At 46.1% G+C, this 23,601-nt stretch overlaps 1 protein-coding gene across 8 annotated transcripts in view; it reads right to left on the reverse strand.

Annotated features, from left to right (window-relative positions):
* Positions 1-2,048: 2,048 nt before the first annotated feature.
* The window catches only part of FXYD6 (FXYD domain containing ion transport regulator 6), a 29,344-nt gene continuing 7,791 nt past the window's right edge, over positions 2,049-23,601 (reverse strand). The window contains exons 2-10 of one of the 8 annotated variants that reach the window (XM_037147252.2): positions 19,286-19,356; positions 9,066-9,120; positions 7,630-7,692; positions 6,975-7,013; positions 6,783-6,857; positions 6,128-6,164; positions 5,339-5,388; positions 4,874-4,924; positions 2,049-3,205 (exon numbers count right to left, since the gene is read on the reverse strand). In XM_037147252.2, the coding sequence (XP_037003147.1) occupies positions 4,896-4,924; positions 5,339-5,388; positions 6,128-6,164; positions 6,783-6,857; positions 6,975-7,013; positions 7,630-7,692; positions 9,066-9,120; positions 19,286-19,303 (366 nt within the window). In that variant the 5' untranslated portion in view covers positions 19,304-19,356 and the 3' untranslated portion in view covers positions 2,049-3,205; positions 4,874-4,895. Of the gene's footprint in view, positions 3,206-4,873; positions 4,925-5,338; positions 5,389-6,127; positions 6,165-6,782; positions 6,858-6,974; positions 7,014-7,629; positions 7,693-9,065; positions 9,121-19,285; positions 19,377-23,601 lie in introns of those variants that run through there. The other 7 variants (XM_037147251.2, XM_053672704.1, XM_037147255.2 and 4 more) reach the window with 7 other exon arrangements.

Raw genomic sequence — 23,601 nt, forward strand, 5'->3', positions numbered from 1 at the left:
GGACTCCCTCACAGAAGGCCAAGGTCTGCTGCCCTCACATGCCAACATGACGGGCCTACCTTCTTTCCTGTGCAGTGTAGAGTGGCACTGGGCTGGGGCCGGACCATCCCAGGCTGGACCTTGGCTTTGCCCCCAGAAGTGCAAACCCAGGGGTCTCAACCAAGCCGTCACATAGGGCTGTGAGTTCTGAATGAACTGATACAGGTAAAGTCCTCAGCCCAGTGTTTCGCACATAGCAAGTACTCAATAAATGTTAGCTGCTTTTATTATCATCATTACCATTGTTACTGTTTTTACAATCAGTCTCTTTTTTCTTCATCTCGTTTCCGAACCACTCACCTCCCACAAGATGCCCCTGCCCCCGGCCCAGAGCTGTCTAGCTAGTGCCTGCCTGGAGGAGCTGCCAGGCTCCAGATGTAGTCTCTTCAGTCCAGACGATCCTCCCCCTGGAGAAGGAAGCCGGGCCAGGCTGTGTACCCTGGATCCATCACAAATTTATTGGAGATAATCTGTTAAATGGAACATCCTGCCTACCTTGGAGATAATGGTGGAGTACCAGGAGGAGACCTAAATGGATGTTTGGGGTCTGGCAAAGTTGGGATAATCATTTCGTACATATGCTGGATAGAAGAACTATCATTCTCTATTATGAAAACAACTGTTATGAGAAAAATCAGAACCTCCCTATTGGATTATGTTACATTTATTTCTATAGTCTAGTATCATTTTTAATAGCACATATGGGGAGGTACCCACAGTCTTTTGTGGCCCCGGGACCTCCGAGGATCTTCATCTGGTAATGCTGTGAAGTCGCTGCCAGACCTGTCAACTCCCTGACCCACGAGTGCTTCATGGATGGTGGTCACAGCTGGTTTACCAAGCTCACCTGTGCCTAGGCTTTTTGGACCACAGTGATCACTGGATCGACAATGCTGAGCTTGATCTCAACTATAAGCCTCAGTCTTTTCAAAGGCCTGGGGGACTGAAGGCAGAAGCAGGCACAGAAGTAGGGCAGGCAGCATGGGAGTCGGGATGGGAGGGGCTGGGCAGGGAGTCACTGAACCCCGATCCCCACCCCAGTCCTTCAGGATCCTGACTTGTAATTCCACAGCTCTAAATAACTCACAGAATCTGGACAGACTCTACGAATGGTTTTGTTTTTGTTTTTTGAGTCCTTAAGATGTTCCAGGCATTCTTACATTAGAATAAGATGTAGTTCTTGTCCTCTAGAAAGTGTGCCTCACAAAGACCCATAGAGGTGGGGGCCACATAGCAATGACCTCCAAAGGGAACTGTCCCTCAGCTGTGTTTATTTGCCCAGCAGTACTTTTTATAAAACTGGATGGGAATGTCTTTGGAAAGACACTCTAGGTGGCCCCAGGGCCCTATGCCCCAGCTACTATGTCATGACAGCCAGTTCACAAATGGACATTATCTATTTGTCCTCTACAGTTTGGATCCAAAGTATGGTGTATCAAATGTGAAGATAAAGACAGGAACCAGTGTGACCAGAACACAGAAAAGAAGGTACTCATTGTACCTGAAGTCCAGGAAGGCTTCACAGAGGAGGGGGTATTTATATTGGTAGAAAGATAAAGGCTTGGATCATCACCTGAATGACTACCTCTAACCCCTCTTTGTCAAATTCTTAGGTAGTAGCCCTAAAATTAACCAAAGCAGGAGAATAGAACCTTTCATTTCAGACCAGTGAGCCCTCAGTCAAGCCACCGTGACTACCTTCTATTGAGGACATGCATAAGTACAGGTCCTAGGCCCTCGGACTGGTGGAGGAGGTGGGGGAAACAGGAGGGGGCGGAGCAGGAGGATGGAGGGGTGAGAAGGGGGATCTAAGTAAAGGAGGACAGAGGAAGGGGAGAGAGGAAAGGCAGCATGGGGTGGGGGGGCTAAGCATTAAAGCAGCTGGAACAAACAAGCTCCACTTAGCTATTTCTGCAGCCCTCATTTCCTCCCTCTGACCAAGGACAGAGTCCCTCTGGCCCCTCAAATATTTGAGTTCTTTCACAGAAAAGAATGCACCTCAGAGCCACTAGGAAACAAATTGTACTTTATTCCTTGCTGTTGTTGACAGGGTATATCACAGCACAGACAGCAGTCCTGGCACATGTTACGTTAGTTTCCAGGATAACACGATGGATGGGGGGGGGGGTCTGGTTCAACTTTCCACTTTCTTTATGACTTTTGACCTCTTGCTGTGGGGAGCACTGCCTGGTCTCTAACCTGCAGCAGAACCACTGCACTAGCCACTCTGACTGGTGATAGGAGGAGCAAAGAGTGCAGCAGCCATTGCTGATGCCTGACCAATGGGCACGGACAGAGAAGCAAAGGACCCCTGCTCTCCCAGTTGCCCCTCCCCAGGATGCTGCACCACCAGAATGTATCACCTGCCAGAGACCCAACTCAAGGATGGGAGTCTGAGTCCAGACTAGCTGGGCTATAGAGTAGAGCCTTGGGAGCAGGGAAGGTAGGAGAAGGGATAGGGATCCAGGGCCCAAGGGGGTTATTGCTGAGAAGATATGCAAGGGGCACATTCCCCAGGGGCTCCTTGCTGTGAACCTCCAATTGCTAAGAGACCCTCAGAACGGACAGGTCAGAGGTGAAATATGAAAGCGAGGTTCTTGCAAATGGAGTAGAGAGAGGCCAGGAAGAATGATCATGAAGGTGATGTAAACCTTCCCGAGTCCCAAGACGAGTGGAAACTCCCACCTGGGCCCTAGCCCTGTACCCACTCCTAAATCAAGAGGAGGGACTGGTCTCTCAGAGGAAAAGCAGACTCCCGGGAGTGGGAGGGGAGAGGGTGCCACGGGGAGACAGGGAGGAGCTGACAGTGACATGGCTCAGCTCCAGCCCAGGAAAGTGAGTCCGGGTTCACTACACAATGTCACCCACAGACAAGCAGGCATGAAGACCACAGTCATCACACACACACACACACACACACACACACACACACACACACACACACAATACATCACAGGAGGTGGGCAAGCCCACAGGCTGCAGCTGGGAAGGTGGGCGTTAGTTGTGGCACTAAGTGAGGACTGGTGTTCGGGGGGATGGAGCAGGGCAGGGGACACACAAGTTCCCAACTTCTCCTGGGGAAAGATCTGCTGCTGAAGTGGCCAGTCTTCTTAAGCATCAACATTTGCATCTAAAGGTTCAAGCAGCTGCCTTCGGGTTCTAGAGACTAAAGAGAGAGAGAGTTTAATTTTATTTTATTTTAGATTTTAAAGAAAGAAAAAGGGAGGGAGAAAAAGAGGGAGAGAAATGTCGATGTGAGAGAGAAACATCCATTGGCTGCCTTCCATACATGCCCTGACTGGGGACCTAACCAGCAACCCAGGCATCAGCAAACTTTCATTTTTCGGCACGATGCCCAACCAACTGAGCCAGACCAGGGAGGGGGAGGGAGTTTAAAGTAAAACAACACTCTGGCCCCTTTCGGAAATCTTCAACTGCTCATCCCCTGGCCTTTAGCCTGTTGAAACTCACAGGATGAGGCCTGTTCTAAGTGTCATGTTCCCAGAGAAGCAAGGAGAACAGTTTGAGATTCAGGACAAGGAAATAAAAGCATAGGAGGGGTGGGCTTCAGGGGCCAGGTGCCTTTGGAGGGCCAGGACCTGGGTGACATGAAAAGGAAACTCTTAAACCCAGAGTCTCCATCCCAGGACACCCTCAGTAGTTACTCAGCCTGGAGACCTAGGAGAACAGGTGTCTGAGGAAGTCCTAGTTTTTAAAAAAAGGGAGAGAGACAAGGCAAGACAACTGCTAGCTCCAGGCGCCCTCCCCTGAGTCTCCCGCACCATGCCCAGACCCTGAACACAGAGTAGACACTTGCCTCCGGGACTGGCTCCGGCAGCCCCCCCAGCTCAGGAGTCAGCCTCCCAAGCCCTGTCACGAAGATGGATGTCCTGGGCCCTGCTCTGCCCTCCTGACACCCACAGAGCTGTAAGAGGATCTAAAAGCAGTTAGGAGGTCATTCAAATGCCACAGAAGCACACTGTGTCATTCCGATGAGAAGAAAATCTGGTGTTTCAGGCACTGCACACACAGAAGTTTCTTTTAACTTACAGTTTAGGATAAAGGTGTATGCCTTATCCCAAAAATGAGCTGACAGAAGGTGGATCCCTGGGCTCAGTATTTTCCAGGGTATGTATGTCACAAAGCAAGGCAGGCAGGAACAGAGGGCTGTGGTGAAAATGGCCCCAAACTACAAAGGCCTGGATGCAGGTTCCAATATGTCATTCATTATGTGCCTGGCTATGCTCTCTGACCTCAATTCTTCACCTGCAGAATGGAGTAAACACTGTCCGTCCTGGCAGGCAAGTTTGTGTGTGACAGCTTTATGTTGAAGTTGGTAGAGCATTTAACAGTTATTATTCTACTTCCCCTTGTCCCCGTAATGAACAGTGGAAGAGGACACTACAGGCACCCTAAACACTGAGAACTGATGACACTGGTATGAGGGGAGGTGGAGGAAGGTAGAGTGCCATGTACTAGTCTCTTGACCCTTGGGTATGGTTAAAAAGTTTCATAATAAATTGGTAACTTTAAGTGGCCCTAAGGAACTTGCTGAATCATCTGTAAAAGCAGTATCTTCATGCTACGCTGATATTAGAAGTATTTCACTAGCCGTAACTCTCTCCCAAGTCACAGCCACATGGTGGCTAGGGTGATGCCCTATTATTTGACCACAGGGCTGCATCCATCTGTCTCATCACCCCTTTCAGATACAAGGCTCCTTAGAGCACAGCTCATAACAAAAGCAGTGCCCATTGCAAAAGCTAGCCCGATTCTTCCCTAGTAACAGAACCATAATGGTAGCAGAGGAAGATGCAGGCAGACAGCACCTTACCTTCCCTCCTGAGGACTGCACTTCAGTTCTCTGCTTTCTGGGGTTCTGTTGCTGGAGGGTAAAGCAGAACAGATTATAGCGAATGGACCCTCACCCACCGAGGGCCACCGGTGTAGCAGCCGTGCCTGTGCCTGACTCTGGGGGAGCCTGACCCATACAGCAAGAGGTGACTCATGTGGGATTTCAAGTCAGACAGACCTGTGTGCAAATTGTTGCCCTGCTACTTGCTGGTCACAGGAACATGGCACATTACTTAACTTTTGAGTCCCTCAGTTATAAAACTGGATTGTGATACCTGCCTTACAGGACTGTATGCACACTAAATGAGATTGGGCAGACAGAGATCTATGACACACTTTGTATCATGCCTAACACTGAGCAGGTGCCCCATACATAGCAGTCATCAGGAGTAGTAATCTGTTTGGTGGAGCTGCAGGGACATAGGCAGGGGGCCATGATAGTTACCATTGGCGGTGATGAGGTTCTCCACCTGGGCCTCCTCATCCCCTGGAGCCCTGCAAGAGAACAAGACACCAGACCTTCCATCATAGGCTTTCAGGACAAACCCAGAGGGCACCGCCCTCCTCGTTTCTGGGGCAGGGGTGCCTCGAGTAGTCTGAAGGCTCCAGACTCCCCCTGGGGCTCTGGGGTGAGGGAGAATGCGGCAGAGCCAGGACAACTTGTCGGCACCCTCCAGTGCCAGCCCCAGCCCTGAGTACCGGGAAAGGCAACCTAGGAGCTCCTAGGGGCTTGGGTTGTGTCCTGCCACAGACTTTGGACTTCTGAGGTTCAGAGCTGCCTTGGTTACTGTAGTGGACTAATGGGCTGTGCCTTTGATGTTGAAGTAGCACAATGAATGGAAGGGAGCCCAAGTTTCTACACAGCTCAGAGAGCCTCGTGAAAAGATGATGAGCAGAGACAGTGTGGCAGATCCTGAAGAGAGGAGGATGAACCTCAAGAGAGGCCCTGATACCCTCTGCCTCCCCTCTCCTGACCCCAAATGTCTCAAGGGCCTGCAGACAAGAATCCAGCACCTTCTCGCCCACTTCTCATCCCACACACTTATCAGAAGAGAGGAGGAAGTGCTAACCATCAAAATCCACTTGGCAATCCTCAAAACTTCTGCCCTACCCTCAGTGCACACGGCCTGTTTCTGAGACAAGAATCTAAAACACTCATTTGGGCCACACACAGCAAGCCTCCCTTCCTATCCCTTCCTCTCTCCCCAAATATCCACAACCATGGCATCCTTACCGAGGCTTCTGACTGAAGCTGCACTTGCATCTTCGACCTGAAAGTCAAAGAAACCATTCAAGGTCATCCTCCTGGCTTCCACTCAAGGTCATGTTCTAGCTTGGCACAGCAGTGCTTACCCTGTGAGTTGGTTCAGGCTGTGGGACCTGGTAAACAGCACCCCCTACAGCTGGGCAGTGCATAGCTTGCATAGCTGCAGGTAGCAATCCTAGGTTGCAGGAGGACTCTTCTGAGGCCCAGGTTCAACACCAGCTAGAATGGCTACAGCACCAGTCTGCCTGATTGTACAGGTGCAGCAGGCTCCATGCAAACTGGGCTTAAAGGGGAGAACATGCACAGGGGCATGTTCCTCAGAGCACACTAAGGACAGCCTCTCTGTCCTGTGTCCTGTGCTCCGCACTCACACCATACTGGACACAGCACCAGGAGGGCCACTCTGCCCTGTCTTATCTGTGCTTATTTTCATCAAGTGTTTGTCTTGTGCATGCTTCACTGTTTTACTGAGCACTTATTAGGTGCCCAGCACTATATTAGGTCCTAGAGGTAACAGGGATTACAGACAGGCTCCTTCCCTCTCCAGGAAAGGTGCTCCTACACTGTTCTCCACCTACTTGGCAGCAGACATTGTCCTTACAGGGTGAACAAAGAAACTTACTCAGAATGAGGAGGATTCCAACAGAGAAGAGGACCACAGCAAACACCAATCCCCCGATCCTCAGTGTCTGATAATCTGCCAAAGGAACAGGGTGAGAGATGGAAGAAGAGGAAGGGCCAGGGAACGTCTGCCCATCCCTCCCCTGACTGGGCTGTGCTCCCTCTCCCCACCCAGGGTTTTGGCACCACTCACCATAATGAAAAGGGTCCTTTTCTTTCTCCTGCTCAGCTGCTACAAAAATAAACAAGCCTGGTCAAGAGGAGGACAGCTCCACATCCTAGTTCCCAAATACCATAACTTGTCCACAGGCCTCCCTGCCACAAAGGGGTTCCTGGGAAGCAGGGCCTATTAAACAGAGGAGCCTGGGCGGGTCTGCCTGCTAGCCCAGGGCGGGAACAGCTCAGAGCCCCAGTGAGGATCTGTGTTTACAGCATAGCCACATACATTTATGATCCCTTCTTACTCATGTCATCCCCAAAAGGGAGGGTCTTTTTCCCTCATTACTGATGAGGAAACTGAGAGTAAAGAAAAACATGTGACCTGTACAAGGCCAGAGGCTAAAGACTGACATGCAGGTCAGACCTACAGAATTGTAGCCAGAAGTCTACAGGGGACTGGTATACTTGAGGCCTAAAAGCAGACCCTGCTGGAGCCTGTGGGGAGGGGTAGGCAGGCTAGATGGAGGTCTGTGAATGATGCGACCTTCCAGGACATTCTCTGCTAAGGTAGGAGCAGGGGCCTGATCAGACACGTGCAATCCGAGAGTCCCAACCTGAGAGTCCCAAAGGGCCAGGAGAAAAGGCCGGGGCTGCCATCCGGTCAGAGCCGGGTCCTAGAGTGCACTTACCACTGGCCAGGACAGTGGGGGCCAGCAGGCTGCACAGAAAGATCAGCACCACCTCCATGGCGTCTGGGGACAGAGGGAGGAAAAATGATGCCCTGGGTAAGAGAATCCTCACTCCAACTCTCAGCCTGACCAGGGGCCCAGTCCAACTCCCAGCTCTGCTCTCCTCTGAGCACTCACCACATGGGGCAGGTTCCACCAACACAGCAGAAGCAGCTGACATTCACCGGACTCTTACAAAGCTCTCTGCTTGCATTAATTCAATCATTACGATTGAACCAATACAATTAATTAGTAGGCAGTGTGACTAACCCCTTTTGCAGGCAAAGAACCTGAGCTTAATGGCACTCATGATAGTGAGCAACAGAGCTTAGACCCTAACCCAGCTCAGCCACTCCTCCACACCTGCCTCTCCAGGACCAAAGCCATAAGCCCAAACGGCTTTGGAGATGAGCTCATCGGTAACCTCCTCTCCAGGCCACCCTCCTGTGGCCATGTCTAGTTTATTAAGATGCCTGGGACTTCCTGGCCTGGTTCCCCAGAGCCAAGACCCATTGTTGGAAGCTCTTCCTCCTATTAGGTTAAACAGTGCAGAAAAACCAATGCTGGGTCTAGTCCAGCCAGCTGGGTGGGGCGCAGGACAGTAGTTTCCTGAGCTCTGGGAAACCTGGAAATGCTGACAGCCCTCCCAAAGTTACCCCCGACTCTCACCTTTAATGTGCTCAAGCCAACTGCTCCCATAGGCTTCAGTTCACAACCCTCCAGAAAGGTGGTTTGATTAAAAAAAGAAAGGGTGGAGACCAATTCTCTGAGCATCAGCACCATGGCCTCTCCTTCCCCAGAAGACACCAGAGACTTCTGCTCATGAGCTCATGAAGAGCCCCTGGTCTCTGGGGTCGGTCACCCCAGGATGGGCCATCTGGATAAAAAGGCCACTTGGTCCCTCCCAGGGGAAGATTTCAGTGGAGTTACATATACCGCAGTCCTGGGCTTAAAGGACTGGTGAAAGCCAAATAGGGAAAGTGTTGAGGGGGAACCTGAACCAGGAAAGTCCAAGACTGTTGGCTCTTTTCCCTTGGGGTAAGACTGGCTGTGGCCAGGACCCTACTTGTTCTGAGGGATCTCACCTTATTACTTCCCTTGGCCCAAGCTGGCAGCACCCAGCTGACCTTCCCTTCCCAGCCACCAGAGGTCAGGAAAGCTACATCCAGAGTCTCACTAAGGCACAGACCTCAGACTCAGAGATTCAAGTTTTTCAAAAGGCAGTTTTGTTTTTAATGCTACCTCAATAATTGTATTTCTTTAAAACTTTACCTATTTTATATGCATGAAAAATATATACAACACACACAATAAAGATTAGTAATAAGATGAACACCCAGTATATAGCCACCCATAAATAATTTAAGAAGTAGAACTTACAATACTGCTGTACTTACCCAGCTTTCCCTCCGTCCTATGTCCCTGGCTCAACTGCCACAGGTAAACAATATCCTGAACATATATATTTTTAGTCACTCCATTGCCCTCTTCAAAAAAAGTTTCACATTGAGGAATCATATGCCATAAAACTCATTATTTTAAAGGATCGAATTCAATGGCTCCTAGTATAGTCACAAAATTATACAAGCACCATCAATTCCAGAATATTTTCATCATCCTCAAAAGAAACCTTGTAACCATTATTAGTGACTCCCACTCTCCACCCCCCCCCCCAACCAGGGCCCTGACCACCACTAGTTTACTTTGTCTTTCTGGAGTTGCCTATTCTGCACATTTCATATAACGAATCATAGCACGCATGGCCTTTCACCTCTGATGTCTTCTGCTTAGCATAATGTTTTCAAATTTCATCCATGCTATAGCATATCAGTACTTCACTCCTTTTTATGGCTAAGTTTCCACTGTATGAATATTCATCCTGATACTCTTTTAAAAACATATCTAAATAAGGTATTATTTAGTGGAGCTTGTTTGAACTTTATAATTATGATATCATGTGGGCTTTTTTCAGTCTTCTGTGACTGGTTTTATCTGGTTCAACATTATGTTTCTAAGATTCGTCCATGTTATTACCTATAACCATACTCCATTTATTTTCAATGTTGTGTAATACTCCTTTATGCCAGTAAGTTATCATGTACCAGTCCCTTCTCCTGTCAGTGGGCATCTCCCCTCCCCAATTTTGTGCTATTAGAAATAATGCAGTTGTGAACACGCTCGGGCGTGTGGCCACGGCACAGGTGTGAGAGGTCCATAGGCACCGCTTCTCCTATCTTGACTACCACTCTCATAAGAAATACGTTTATGCTGGAACCCAGTAAAAATGTACATTCATGAACACCAGAAACAATGTCACAAAACATTAACCTCAAAAATGAATGATGTCCTAGGTCCATAAACAGGTCACTCTCAGCAATTTGGGAAATATGTTCTGGAGACAGGCCTGGGGCGAAGCTGTCAGGTAGCGGTGGGCAGGCCGTCGACTTCACAAATAATTTCAAATTATTTCCCTGAGCCATCTTCCTCATTTTCACATCCCACCAGCTGAATGTTGACTGTTCTTATTACTCTACACACTTACTAATACTTGATATTATTAGACTGCATAATTTCTACCCATCTAGAGGTATAAAAGATGGTATTGGTTTTATTTTAGTAATGGAGTTGGGGTTTTCTTTGGTTGTTTGTCATTCCTGCTTTTTCTTCAGCAACGTCTTTCATGGTTTTTGCTCATGGTTGACATACGATTCATTTCTTATTCTAAGTACTAAATTTTTGTCATTAAGTACCACAAATATCTCATGTCAATTAGTGGCTTGTCTTTCCCTTTTTAAAAGTCTTTTAAAGATGTAGAATTTAATCCTAATGTAATTAAATGCAATGATATTTGTGGCTTGTTTAAGATATTGTCACCCTGAGTCAGAAAAAGAATTTTCTTCTACAATCTGTAAGGCCTTGTCTCTTCCATGTCAGTGTTTGTCCCACTCGGCACTGATGCCTGCGCAGGATGTGAGGTGGGGATCTAACTTCTACCTCTTGCCCTAACGACAGCCAGCTGTCTTAGCACCGTTTGTGGACCCCTCTCCCCTTTCCTCATGAGGCACAAAGCCACTTGTTTCATTTATCGGCTTTCTATTTAGATGTGGGGTTCTGGGATTCTCTTTGGTCAATTTTGGTCAATTGGCTATACCTACATCTTAATCAGTATCTCAATTACTACAGCTTTTCAGAAATCTTCCTGGGTGGTACAGAAGCTTACCTCTTCCTTTCCTTCCTCTTCCACCTCTTCCTTCAGGGATGTCTTCACCATTCTTGGTCATTTGCACTTATATATAAATTTCAGAGTGAGCTTGTCGAGGTCATTTAAAACTGTTGGGCTTTTCATTGGAATTACAATGGATCTATCTATAGAAAAACTTGGGGGGAACTGACATTTTTCTGACCTTGAATCTCCTATCTATAAATAAATCTTTTCACTTGAGTAAGTGCTTTTCAATGTCCTTTAACAAAGTTTTATAAATGCTTTTCTATTATAGGTCTTCTACATCTTCTATTATTTATCCCTCGGTCCCTTACAGTTTTTATTGCTATTTTAAATGCTATGTCTCCTGCGTGTGTTTCTAATTTTTGCTGGTTTAGAGAAAAGCAATACATTTGTATATACTGATCTTAAATCCAACAATCTTGTTAAACTGTCTTACTATTTCTAATAATTTACCTTTATATCCCTTTGGATGTTCTCTGTAGACACATCATCTGTAAATGACATAGTATTGTTTCTTCTTTTCCAGTTCTTACACTGTTTATTTCTATTTCTTATCTTAGTCACTGCTAGGAATTCCAGTGAAATGTAGAATAGAAGCACTGATAATGGGCACACACACACATTGACACATATGGCTTTATTTCTGATTGTATTTTACTCCCTGTGTGTTTATTTTGTATTTTTCCCAGCTTCACTGAGCTATAATGACATACAACATTGTATAAGTTTACCATGTACAACGTGGTTTGATACATGTATATACTGTAAAATGACTACCACAATGCAGTTAACACTTCCATTACCTCACATAGTTCTTATGTGTGTGGTAAGAATGAAGAAAGAATGATATATATTTTTTTCCACATATATGATGGAATATTATTCAGCCATAAAAAGGAAATTGCTGATTTTAAATAGCATTCTTCTAATATTTTAAAAGTCCCCCTCTAATCCTGGTTTTCCAAGATATTTGTTTTATTTTCCCTTTTAATCTATCAATGAAATAAATTACAGGCACATTGTATGAATCATGTAATATTAAATCAACCTTCATTTCTGGGGTGCAACCAATATATGATCTTTTTAATAAAATCATGGATTTGGTTTGATAATATATTTTGTAGGGTTTTTGCATCCATGGGCATGAGTAAGACTAGACTGCAAGTTTTATCTTATTGTATTAATTTTGCCTGGTTTTGGCATCATGGTAGTACTGGCCTCACAGAGTAATTCCTTTCTTGCTGTTCCCTGGAAGAGTTTGCAGAAGATTGGGATATTATGTTCTTTGAATGTTTACTAGAATTAACCTGTAAATCCTCCAGGCTCGATATTTCCTTTGTGGATTTTGAATTGCCTATTACTTAATTAACTGCTATGACACTTCATATTTCTATTTCTTCTTAAATTCAGAATTATAATTTTCATAGAAATTTGCCCTTTTCTGCTTTCAAATTTATAGCCATAAAGTTGTTGATAGTATTTTCTTATCATTTTAATTTCTGTTGAGTCTGTAGTCATGTCTTTTCTAACATACCTAATATTGTTTATGTATGGGGACTCTCTTTTTTTCCCAGTCAGCCTCATCAGAGGTTTAACTATTAAGCCTTCCGAAAAACCAGCTCGTGGTTTTGTTATTCCTCTATAATGTGCTTTAAATTTTTCTTCATTGCCCCCTTAGACATTCTTGGGTTTATTCTTTTGTTCTTTCTTTATATGCATCCTCTTATGGTGGATATCCAGTGCATTCATCTTTCCCCTCTCACTTTCCACTAATGTGAGCATTGAAGACGAGAGCCCGCTAAGTGTCACCTTCACTCCAACAGGTAAGTTTTGAGATGTGTTTTTTTAATCATTATTTAGTTCTTAGTACTTTAAACTGGCATTATAATCTCTTATTTGACCCATGCACTGTTAAGAAGTGTGTTTTTAAAATGTCCAAATGAACAGTGATTTTTAATTTACTTTGGTTATTGATTTCTAACTGAAGTGCACCAGGGGTCAGAGACTATGGTCTGTAGGATACAGACACCTCGAAACTCATGGAGACTTTATGGTTTAGTTATTTTAAAAATTATGTCCCATGTGTTAGATGATTGTAAATTCCCTCATTGTTGGGAAGAAAGTCCTGTATGCCATTAAATCATAATTACTAACTGTGTTAAATTTTTATATATTTTCTCTTTGACCTATCAAAAATTGAGATAGATGCTTTAAAAACTACACTGTGAGGAAGGAATTATAAGTTTATTCCTCTGTTTCTTACAATATTCTAGCAGAAAGTTTAAAGTTGTTATAGGAAGTGGGCAAAATTAGGTTTACAGTTCTTCATATGGAAAAAGACATGCAGGTTATGATTATTACAGTAGCTTTATTAACTCTAAAGAATGTCACTGTGTAACTATAAACCTGCTTTCACCAACACCTGTACTGTCCTGTGAGCTGGGTGCCTCAGAATTATATGGTGATCCTCTCTGTCATAAATTCTACTATTTTCTACCTTATTGTGTTCTTATGCATTTTGTGTATCTTATAAAAAGCAAAGAGCTAAATTTTAACCCAATAATCTGTACTGTCAAGTTTACTCTATTTAACTTTATTGTGGTGGTGTATTTGGTCCAATTTCTACCATCTATTTCTCCCTTTTTTGTAGTTCTCTTATTTTTTTGGTTAATTATATTTTTCTTATTCACTTTTTCCTCGACTGATACAGAAATTACACAAGCTATTATAATTTCCTTTAATGAAGATCTACTAGTTATAACCTCAGTTTTTATTTATTGGAAAATGTTTTCATTTCACCCTTGTGATGCACAGACTGTGAGGTGACCCCCATAATTCCATCCTTCTAGTATTCAAGTTTGTGGTTGTAATCCCCTCTCCTTGATGGGAGCAGGTGCTGGGACTTGCTTCCAACAGAAAGAATATGACAAAGGGGACGGACTGTCACTCACATGATGGTGTTGTTATGAAAGACTCACTCTTGGCCCTGGCCAGTTAGCCAGGTGTCATCCCAATATGCCAAGGTTGTGGGTTCAATACCCAGTCAGAGCTCATACAAGAATCAATCAATGAATGCATAAAAAGGTGGAAAAACAAATTGATGGATCTGAGATGACAGAGGGAAGAACAAATAGACCAAGCTTCCCACAGTGGTTTCTTGACAGCTCTGGACAGGAGAGGGGCTATTAGGTGAGTAGGGCCCTTCCTGAGAGTAGAAAAGATACATGTCAAGGGTTCCAGGACATTAGTCCCTGCTGTGCCTTTCCCTCAACTCCCCGCAACCTCAATCGCCCCCATAGATGCTCAGGTTCAAGTCAACCCAACAACACATTCTGAATTCCTCGAAAGTGCCATACTATCCTGGGTTCTGCAAGGGATCAACAGAACAAGATAAAGCCTCAGCTTCCAAGGAAAGGCAGGGTTTAGAAGCAAAGGGCTCTGATGTCAGCAAATAGGAAGAGCGCTTCACAAGCAGCAGAGAGGACATACAAGGAGAGTCAGTCCATCAGGGCAAGGAAAGGAAGAGCAGGAAACACAGCAGGGAACCTGGGACAGATCCATGAAGGAACTGACATTTCAAGCTGAACCTTGAAAGTAGGATGATGGGATTTTGAAGAAAAGGGATAAGAGGAGAGAAAAGGAAGGGCATTTTGGCAGAGAAAACAGCACAAAGAAAGACAGTGAGAAGGGAAAATGGAAAGTAGGGATAACAAAAGTGTTCAGTTCAAGTTCAGTTCAAGTGGAACTTCCAGGCATTTCATTCAATGGTGGCTGCCTAAAGTGATTTCCTTAGAATTCTGAATGGAGTCCAGTGGGAGAAAGGGCCTTCACCCATTAGTAACGCCTGCACAACACAAGAGGGAGCTGTGACAGTAGTCTGCCAAGTATTTGCCATTTTTTCCAAAACAGTGAAAAGCCCAGCTGAGTAAACCATGTGGGGAGGGTGGGGGCGGAGGTGAGAATTCTGATGAAACAGTTGAGAGTCAGATTATGGAGGATCTTGAATGCCATGCTAAAGAATAAAGACCTGTCTTTGTATTCTAAAGAAAACATTTCTGATCAGGTTATGGTGTGTTGATAGAAATACTGTTATAGATATGGAAAGTAACCAACTCCCCACTCCTTCAAGCAGCTGCCTGGACTGGGCTGCACCAGCCAAACCTCAGCACAGGCCTCCTCAAGGTGCCCCTGGACCCCCGACACCCATTTGTTAAAATGTCGTTGGTACCACTAGCATTGACCCTGAGTCAAGTGGCCAAGTGTAGAGCCTCTGAAGGGACATAAAATGCCTTTCTCTCACAGCTGCACCAAGAAACTTTCTCTGGTCCTCTGCTCCCTTCCGCACAGCCCTTCCAAGTTACCACACACTCCTTTCTCCCAAAAAAGGACGCTGGGCTTCCTGAGTCTGGCTGGGGCCAGAGAGGGGCCAAGGGTCGGGTTAAGAAGTGATAAATCCTGTTCTCAGAAGAAAGACAGGAGGGTGGGATTTCAGGGAGAGGGAAAAGCAAAGTAGATTGAAGGGGAGCTGGGAGAGAGGGTTCAGGAACATTACATTTCCCTCAATGTGCATGTTGTGGGGAGGCCCTCGTTCTGAGGCCCAGGACCCCTGCCTGGGATGCCTGAGGGCAGCTCTGGAGCCTCCTCACTCTACCCGAACTCTAGAGCGTTTAGACCATTCTCCCCATCTGGAAAATGGGACCGGAGACATTTTGCTTCCTTTATACATGTCATCTTAGGAGAAAAAACTCTGCTTCCATTTTTTTTATCCTTCCCATGTCCTCATTCATTTCTACATTTGGCAAACTGCTGACATTTTGGGTGGCAGCAGCGCTTCCATGTTAATTTTCCTCCCTGATCGTCCTGCCTTTTGGTGTGGCTGCTCTCTGCATGTGCGGGAGAAAGCAATCAGAAGAGTTTCTCTGGCAATTATCTTTCCATACTGAGTCACATAATTTCACATAATTGCTGGGTAAAAGCTGCTTGGAAAAAGAAGCCACTAGCTGATGATATAACAACATGCTATATTATTTTTGATTCCAAGCAGCAGTGAGGTAGATCAGAATACCCAGTTCTATTGTGAAAAATAACTCAGAAACAACCACCCTGTAAAATGCAAAAGATCCAAATTACAGTGGAACTTCATTGTCTCACCTTTAGTCCTCCATCCCTCAGCCCCCAAAGTCTCACTCCCCTGCCCTTGCATCCATCCACCTGCTTGCTTCTTTTCCAGGTTAGCCCACTGAAAATACACCTAGGGGTATCACCAAGGCCTGGACACTGGCAGGATTCCCAAAGAAAGACGAAATCTCTCACTCCATAGAGAGCATGCCTTAAGTAACTCTCTTCAACCTTTTTATGGGGTCACAGAATGCCTGAGCCCCATTGTTTAGACTATCTGGTTACCTTAGACTATTACCCTATGCCAAGGGACATGACTTAGCTTATGATGTATCTCTGCCAAAAGAAGCTGGTGAAAATTCCATTGTGTACAAACAGTATATAATCAGGATGTAAGGTTTACCAGATGGATTTAGAATCTTAGAATGCCGGAGTCAGAAAGACTGAGATAAAAGCTCTTACTTTCTACTTAAGGAGACTGAGCCCCACCCAACAGTGAAACAATGTAGTCAGTCCATCCAACTAGTCAGGTGCAGAGCCAGGCCCAGGACCCACACCTCCACTCCAACTCCTGTCTGCTGCTCTGGTGTGCTGGGATTGGGTGGTGGGCAGGCCAGAGTTGGAGGGACAGCAGGGAAGGCTGAGACATGCCTGAGTACTTGGGCAGCCTGGCAAGGCACCTGCAGAAATGAAGGTAACCAGGGCAATGAAAGGGGACAGAGAGGAAGCACCTGATAAGTTCCTTTGGCTCTCCATTAGAAGACCAGCTTTGCTTGAAGATGTCAGGGGGCAGTGGTGGAATTATCTCTTAAAAGGTCCTCATTCTCAAGAGGGAGCAAAGGGATAATCAAAAAGTCCTTTCCAATCACCCTGGCTATACTGTGGGTGATTGTGGTGCAGGTGACTGCTACTCTGGCACAGATCTGAACAGTCTAAGGCCAGGCTAAGGACTGAAAACCGACAAGGTCCAGGACTCAAAATTATCATGGACAAATTGTCCCTATTTACTGACAGAGAGGTGCATCTTTTATATTCTAAGATATTAGTCTTATTGTTTGGGAGGAAAATAGGAAGACAGTAGTCTGATCTGATTGTGTTGAGCAAGGTCTGTGTGGAGACAGGGACTGGCCCCTGCAGCCCTGTAAGGTGCCCCAGCCTCAGAGTTGATGAGAGCAGTGCAGTCTGAGTGCACCACCAGCTCTCTACTACGCCTACTAATGAATGGAACTTCAGGAAGTGGTCAGTACAGACCAGCAGATAATGCCCAACCTGTGGCTTTGAAGGTGTTTTACTTTCACGAGAATTTAGACATCACAACGCCTGAGTGCTGGAACAGCTAAAATGTTGATACTCACTAGCACCCCTTCAACCCCCAATGATTCCCTGTCCCCTATCTGCACTGGGGCAGCCAGGCATCCTTGGCACTCATGCACAGCTGCACCTTCCTCTCTAAACTGCTCATCTTCCTGCCTCCCATCTTCGATGCTTTGGGGTTTTATGTACCGGAGAAAAAAGAAAGTGGAGAACAAAAGGACAGTCATAGCTACTTGACAGCTCTGTGACATGAAGAGTCTACAGGCAGCTTCCTGGGGTCCTTCCTGGCCAGGCCCAATACTCCTCTCCTCCCTCCTTCTTTGTATCAGGGCTGCTTTCAAGGATGGGATGTGTTCTCCCTTTACCTCATGTTCCGCGTGACCAGTGGCCTGGAAATAGTTAAAGACCACACTGTGGCTTCACACCCCCTAATTTGTGCCCTTAAACAATTTGGCCTTGATGTTCCCCAGCCACAGTGATCCAGAGCCATGACCAAGTTTCATCCATTTTTGTAATACGAAGGGTGGATTCTTCTTCCTCTTTAGCCCCTTGTGGAAGGTCGCTCAGAACTCCCTTTCCTCATGGAGCTGCCAGTGTGCCTGCAACCCCAGGTCCATGCATGTGAGGTGGGCGCTCTGGAACCAATGGCTGGAGAACAACAACTCCCCAAAGAGGTCAGGGCTGGAGCTCCTCACAGTGACACAAAGCCCAGTCCCACTCACACTGCATACTTTCTGGGGCAGCAGCCTTGACTGGAGTGTGGAAGGGAAGGTGCAGGAAAGACTGGTGAGTCTTCTAGAGAGCACATAACAGTGAGTTTGGCAGTGGGAATAAGCCAGCTGCTGGAGATTGGGAGTTTGAGGGTGTGTGTGGAGGGCGGAGGTCGGCCTGAAACATAGGAGTCCTTCTATGGACTCCATGGAAAGAAATGAGAGGAAGTAAAAATTCTAAGATGGAAAGCCTATATGTGAGGCCCAGTCTAGGAGTCTGGATTGGATATTTAAGGTAACAGTAATCATCACGACAAACAACACAGGTCAGGCAGTATTTTTAGTACTTTTTTTTTTGGTTCACTTATGTATTTATGAATGGAAAAAATTTATAATGCAAATTCACTCATTAGAAAACTCAGGTACAAATGACATTACAGGTAACCCATTTTTTGTTTTGTTTCACATGGAAACCTTAGGGACTCAATTCATTTCAAGATATCTAAATACAAGTACCCCCAAGAAAATATTACACAAATTGGAAGCATCTTGGATTTTTAAAGTATATTTCAATACAGAAATTTGTATGCATGCTTTGAACAAATATAGTTATATTTCAAAAATGAGGAAGTCTAAACAAAATGTATGACCAGCACCAGCATTTAAGTTTCTGATTTTAATATTAGTCTGACATAGCATTAGTAACCATGCTGCACTGAAACATGTAATGGTACAATCTGAATCACGATTTGTTAAATATTATATATACCCCACACCCCCAGAATATTTAAGCTGGTCATAAAGTTAACATTGTGTAAGTAAATATATAAGCATAATCAGTTGTGGACAGCATCTTGTATAAATTGCTGTTTAGCAATACACAAATTGCCTCAAAACATTTATGCTTACAGGTAGACATTCAATTATACCAATAAAACAGCATGTTCTGAAAATATGGGCACATTTTAAAACAATCTTTTTAGTACTTTAAATGTTTATGCTCATTTGATTCTTAAAAATAGCCTATGGAGTATGTGTTACCATCAAACCCATTTTACAGGGAAAGAAACTAAGGCACACAGGTCACCTGGTGAGTAAAAAAGATGGATTCCAAACTTCAACCCAGCTCGTTCTGTCTCCCTGCTAGTAAAGGAAGGGTAGTCTTCCTGCTGTGAGCTACTGGTTCCAGGCCCTGGACCCCTCATCCCTCAGGAGGGCCACCCGCACTGTGGATCCCCAGGAGACTTACCACCCAGGCCAGTGCCATTCTTTGTTGCTCCAACCCTGGTCCGGCAGGCTGAAGCTGCAGGGCTCAGACACCTAAGGAAGTCAAATCAGCCCTGCAAAGAGGGCCACGATGAAGGGGGCGCCTTGGGGTGAACACTTACATAAGCTCCCCAACACCTCTAATTTCACACATATTCAAAAGAGAAAAATAGTAGAATACACAGTGACTGCCAGCTCAGCCAGAGAGAGAATTTATATTTCCTTGTTGGAGAGAGAGCTGTTTACTCAGAAGGCAATTTGTTTGTTTGGTTTAAGTAATTACAGAATTGTGCAGCTGATCATGGGGGGTGGGGAGTTGGTTAGTGGGAGTATGGGGTGGGTGTGAGGGGGCACTAGCTAACCCATTCCCCTGTCTGTGTTCCTGCTATAAAGGTCAAATGAAATAATATGTGAGAAGGTTCTTTGTAAACTGTAAAGCTCTACAGTAACAATACTAAACATTTATAGGCATTCATGTCAAGTTCATTTAATCCTCACAGCAGTTCTAGGAAGTGGCTGTGGTTACGATCATTCTTATTATACAGATGGAGAAACTATGGCCAGGAAAGTTAAGAAATTTGTCTAAAGTCACAAAGCCAGAAAGTGGTAGGGCCTAGCAACGTAGCTCCAGAGTCCTTCCTCGGAACCACGGTGCTACCCTGCCTCTACGCCAAGTGCCTTTGTGTACTTGAGCAAGTTACTCTACCTCTCAGAGCCTTTCTTTCTGAAACAGTAAGACAGGAATAATAATATGCACTTCAGGAGCTGTGAGGATTAGATAAAATAGCCTTCATTCATGGGCAATTATCCTTTGTCTGCCAACAACCAACCCTTCTAATAAGGATATCTCCTTTTGTGGGGGAGGTGGCTCTTCCCCACTCCAATCCCAGCCCCTCCCTTGAAGCTAAAAGGAATGGGTGTGACTTAGTGTTTCCCAGGGGCTGCCATGTTGGGTCCAAGGAGAAAGGCTGAAAGCAGCCCAGCTGTGAAATGTGGGGAAGGGGAGAAGTCGGCCAGCAGCAGACAGGGGAAGAGCTGACAGGAGGGGGACTGGGAGAAGGGACAGGAACAGAGTCCTGGCTGAGTGTCCTCCTTGCCCATCGTCCCAAACCAGTGCTGCCCTGTCTATCCTGCTGCTTGTCTCTGTGAACAGAGAATCCCTTCCTTGCCTAAACGGGGTAGAGTTCTGTTTCTGTAATTTGCAGTGAAAAGGGATAGCATGTCAGGGCTGCTGAGCACTGTGCCTAGCAAGCGGCAATGCTCTTTGAGTATCAACTGTTAATATTGTTAACGCCATCACCCCCCAACTCTTTCCTCAGCTTCCTTCTCCCATTTCTACCTTCTGCTGGGAAATGGGAAAAAGAAACAAAGAACTGCGCAGGAAAAGGGCCCTAGTCCTGTCCTCTGACTCCCTTCCTTCCTCCTTTAGTTGTTATCTAACCACAGGAAGGCCTCTGTTTCCTGACATGGGGCTGAGAGGAGCTAGGCCCTTGGCAGACAAACGAAAAGGGCCTGACAGACTCAAAAGGCTTCCCAGCCCCAGCCTTCTCCCGTCTCAAGACAAACAGCCTGCATCATCCAGGGCCACAGACAGGTGGCATAGGAAAGCTCATCTTACTGAGTCAGCCAGAGACTGGTGACACATGCTCCTGGCCAATACTGAGGGTGCATCCCCCACCCCCTGGCCCAGCCCAAGGCACAGAAGCGAGATAAAAAGAGATGGCAGGAGACAGCAGGAGAGGAAAGAAATCCCAGAAGAAGGTAAACTGAACAGGAAGGCACCCAAAAACAAGCACAAGAGGCTGCGAGATGGAACAAAGGCTGGCTGACAGGCAGCACCCCCAACAGAAACTGAGTAAAGGGGAAAGGGAGGGACACAGGTGGTAAAGCCAGGAGAGGTAGAGCTGCTGAGAGAAGAGAAAATGTGCTCTGGCAAAAACATCAAACAGCCTCCATGCTAACGTCCTCCCCACAAGACCCTAGCTGGGCCTATACCCTTGGCTGCCTTGGTTGCCTCCGCCATGCCCCTGGGAGCCCTGGTCAGTGATGCTCCCAAGAACAAGCAGAGAGGCGGGAATGCACTAGGGAAGAGTGTAGAAAAGAAAGTCACCAGACAGCTGCCATTCCTGGGAGCACCATTTCCCACCCTCCCTGACTGCAGGGCAGCTGTCCTGTGAAAGATGAAAGTTTTTCTGCTGTCCAGGCAGCCTGCTGGACAGGGGCAGAAACCCAAGACCCAGCCCTGGAGGGCTCTGGGCACCCTACCTCTCCTGTCAACATGCTGCCCAGTCTTTCTCCTAAGCCAAAATCCTTGCAGGAGAATCCAGAGATTCCCACAAGGGGTCCCTTCAGTGTGACTCTCCAGGAGGGCTGGGCCCAGAGAAGCACCAGCAGGGCCAAGGAGACTTCTGCAAAAGTGGGATGCTATGCCAAGGGCAGCCCTGGCCCTCCTATCTCCTTAGATTTTAGGGAGGTCAGGGCAGGATATTCTCAGGACAGGGACTTGTCCTTCAGCCCTGGATCCTCATGTGTACCGGTGGCTGTCATAAGAGAAAGGGGGAGCAACTGAGTTCTGTATGTTCCACACCCCACCCTGCTCCTCTTCCCTGAAGGGGATGATGATGGCAGTGAAGACAACATCTACCAAATACGTGGAAGACACTTTACTTACCACACAATATCATGAGCATGAACTCAAAGGAACACCACAAGGACAGGTGATGAGGGGTATCGCTGCCATTTCACAGATTAGAAAAGGTAAAGCTCAGAGTTTTATGTTACTTGCCCAAGGTCCCACAGCTAAGCATGGCATGGCTGGCATCAGCTTCTAATTCTATGGATATAAAATGCTATGGCCTTGCCACTCTTTCTTGCTGCCTCCCTGGCAAGTGTGGCAATGCCTGGGAATTAAGGGAAATGAAAATGCTGACCTCACTCAAGACCCAGCTATCCTCTTTGGATGGGAGTGTTCTTACCCAGGACAGGGAAGAGGAACCAGGGTGAGAATAACCCAAACAAAGTTAAATAGCTTTCCTAAACTTCAGCATGCATTATGATGTTTTTTCCTTTCTCAGTTTCTTGCACAACTCTGGTCTGTTGCTATGACTGATGTTAGGGTAAGACTGGGACCCTGGAGCCCCTCAGGAGGAGGGAGGAGGCCTAGCCTGTCCATCAGCCATTGCTGGACCCCAGCAGCTCAAAATTCTGCCCTATCCCTCCCAGCTGAGCATCAGCACCAGCAAGCACATTCGTCTGCCTCCTCAGACTCTGCCCACCTTACAGCAGCTGCTGGGCTTCCCTTTGCTCTCCACCCAGCAGAATGTCAGTGCACTTACACTAGGAGCCGGACAATGTCCCAGACCTGCTGTAGGCGATCCTGTCCACTGGAACTTGGCCTATAGGGGATGCCAACAGAACCACTTGCCTGGCAGCTGGCAGCCTTTCTGAATGGACAGCAAGAAGCAGATCCCTTTTTTGCTGGTATGGCTCAGAATTAGAGTGGGGTATAGAACTGAAATAAAGACCACCTCTACCCAAAAATATATCCACACCCATAATATTCTCCCAAGGAGAGATTTTTAAATTTCACAAACTGGTTCCTTTAAAAGGTACATACTTCCAGCCCTAACAGTCATTTATGTCTTGGCCCAAGTTATTTTAATCAGATTGCTTTCCAAACAGCTGAGATTTGCCTGCACTTAGGTGGAGAAATTGGTGGGGAAAAAGAGGGACATTTTGGAACAGGGTGTAATTTTGGAAAAAATGGCACCATCATCTTTCCAGTAACCAAATTAACAAACATTTATTAATGGCCTACTGTTGTCCAGGAACTTGGCTCATCACTGAGGATGCTCCAGTAGCATAGTCCCTGCCTCATGGAGTTTATGGTCTAACCGAGGAGCGTGAGTTAACAGACTGATATGCTTGTCTCGAGGACTGGAAAGAGCACAGCTCCCATCCCGAGGCCCTGGAATCATGCTGAAGGGACACTGAAAAGGACTGAAGACCCAGGCCTGTCAACACCACAGTGATGAATCACACTAACAGTTTTCTTGATGTGATGTGATGAAAATTGCACTTTACCTTTGAGATCTTTGCCCCTAAACCCATACGTCCTCCAGTCTAATCATGAGGAACACATTGGACAAATTCTAACTAAAGGAACTTACAATATACCTGACCAGTCAAAACTGCATGGTAGTAAAATAAAAAAAAATTTTTTTAAAGCCAGTCTGAGAAACTATCCCAGCCAAGAGGAACTTAAGGGGACATCACAACTAAGTATAACGTGGTTGCCTA

This window comes from Artibeus jamaicensis, unplaced genomic scaffold (genome assembly GCF_021234435.1).
Source record: "Artibeus jamaicensis isolate MK-2021 breed Jamaican fruit bat unplaced genomic scaffold, CSHL_Jam_final contig_196, whole genome shotgun sequence".
Classification (NCBI taxonomy): Eukaryota; Metazoa; Chordata; class Mammalia; order Chiroptera; family Phyllostomidae; genus Artibeus; species Artibeus jamaicensis.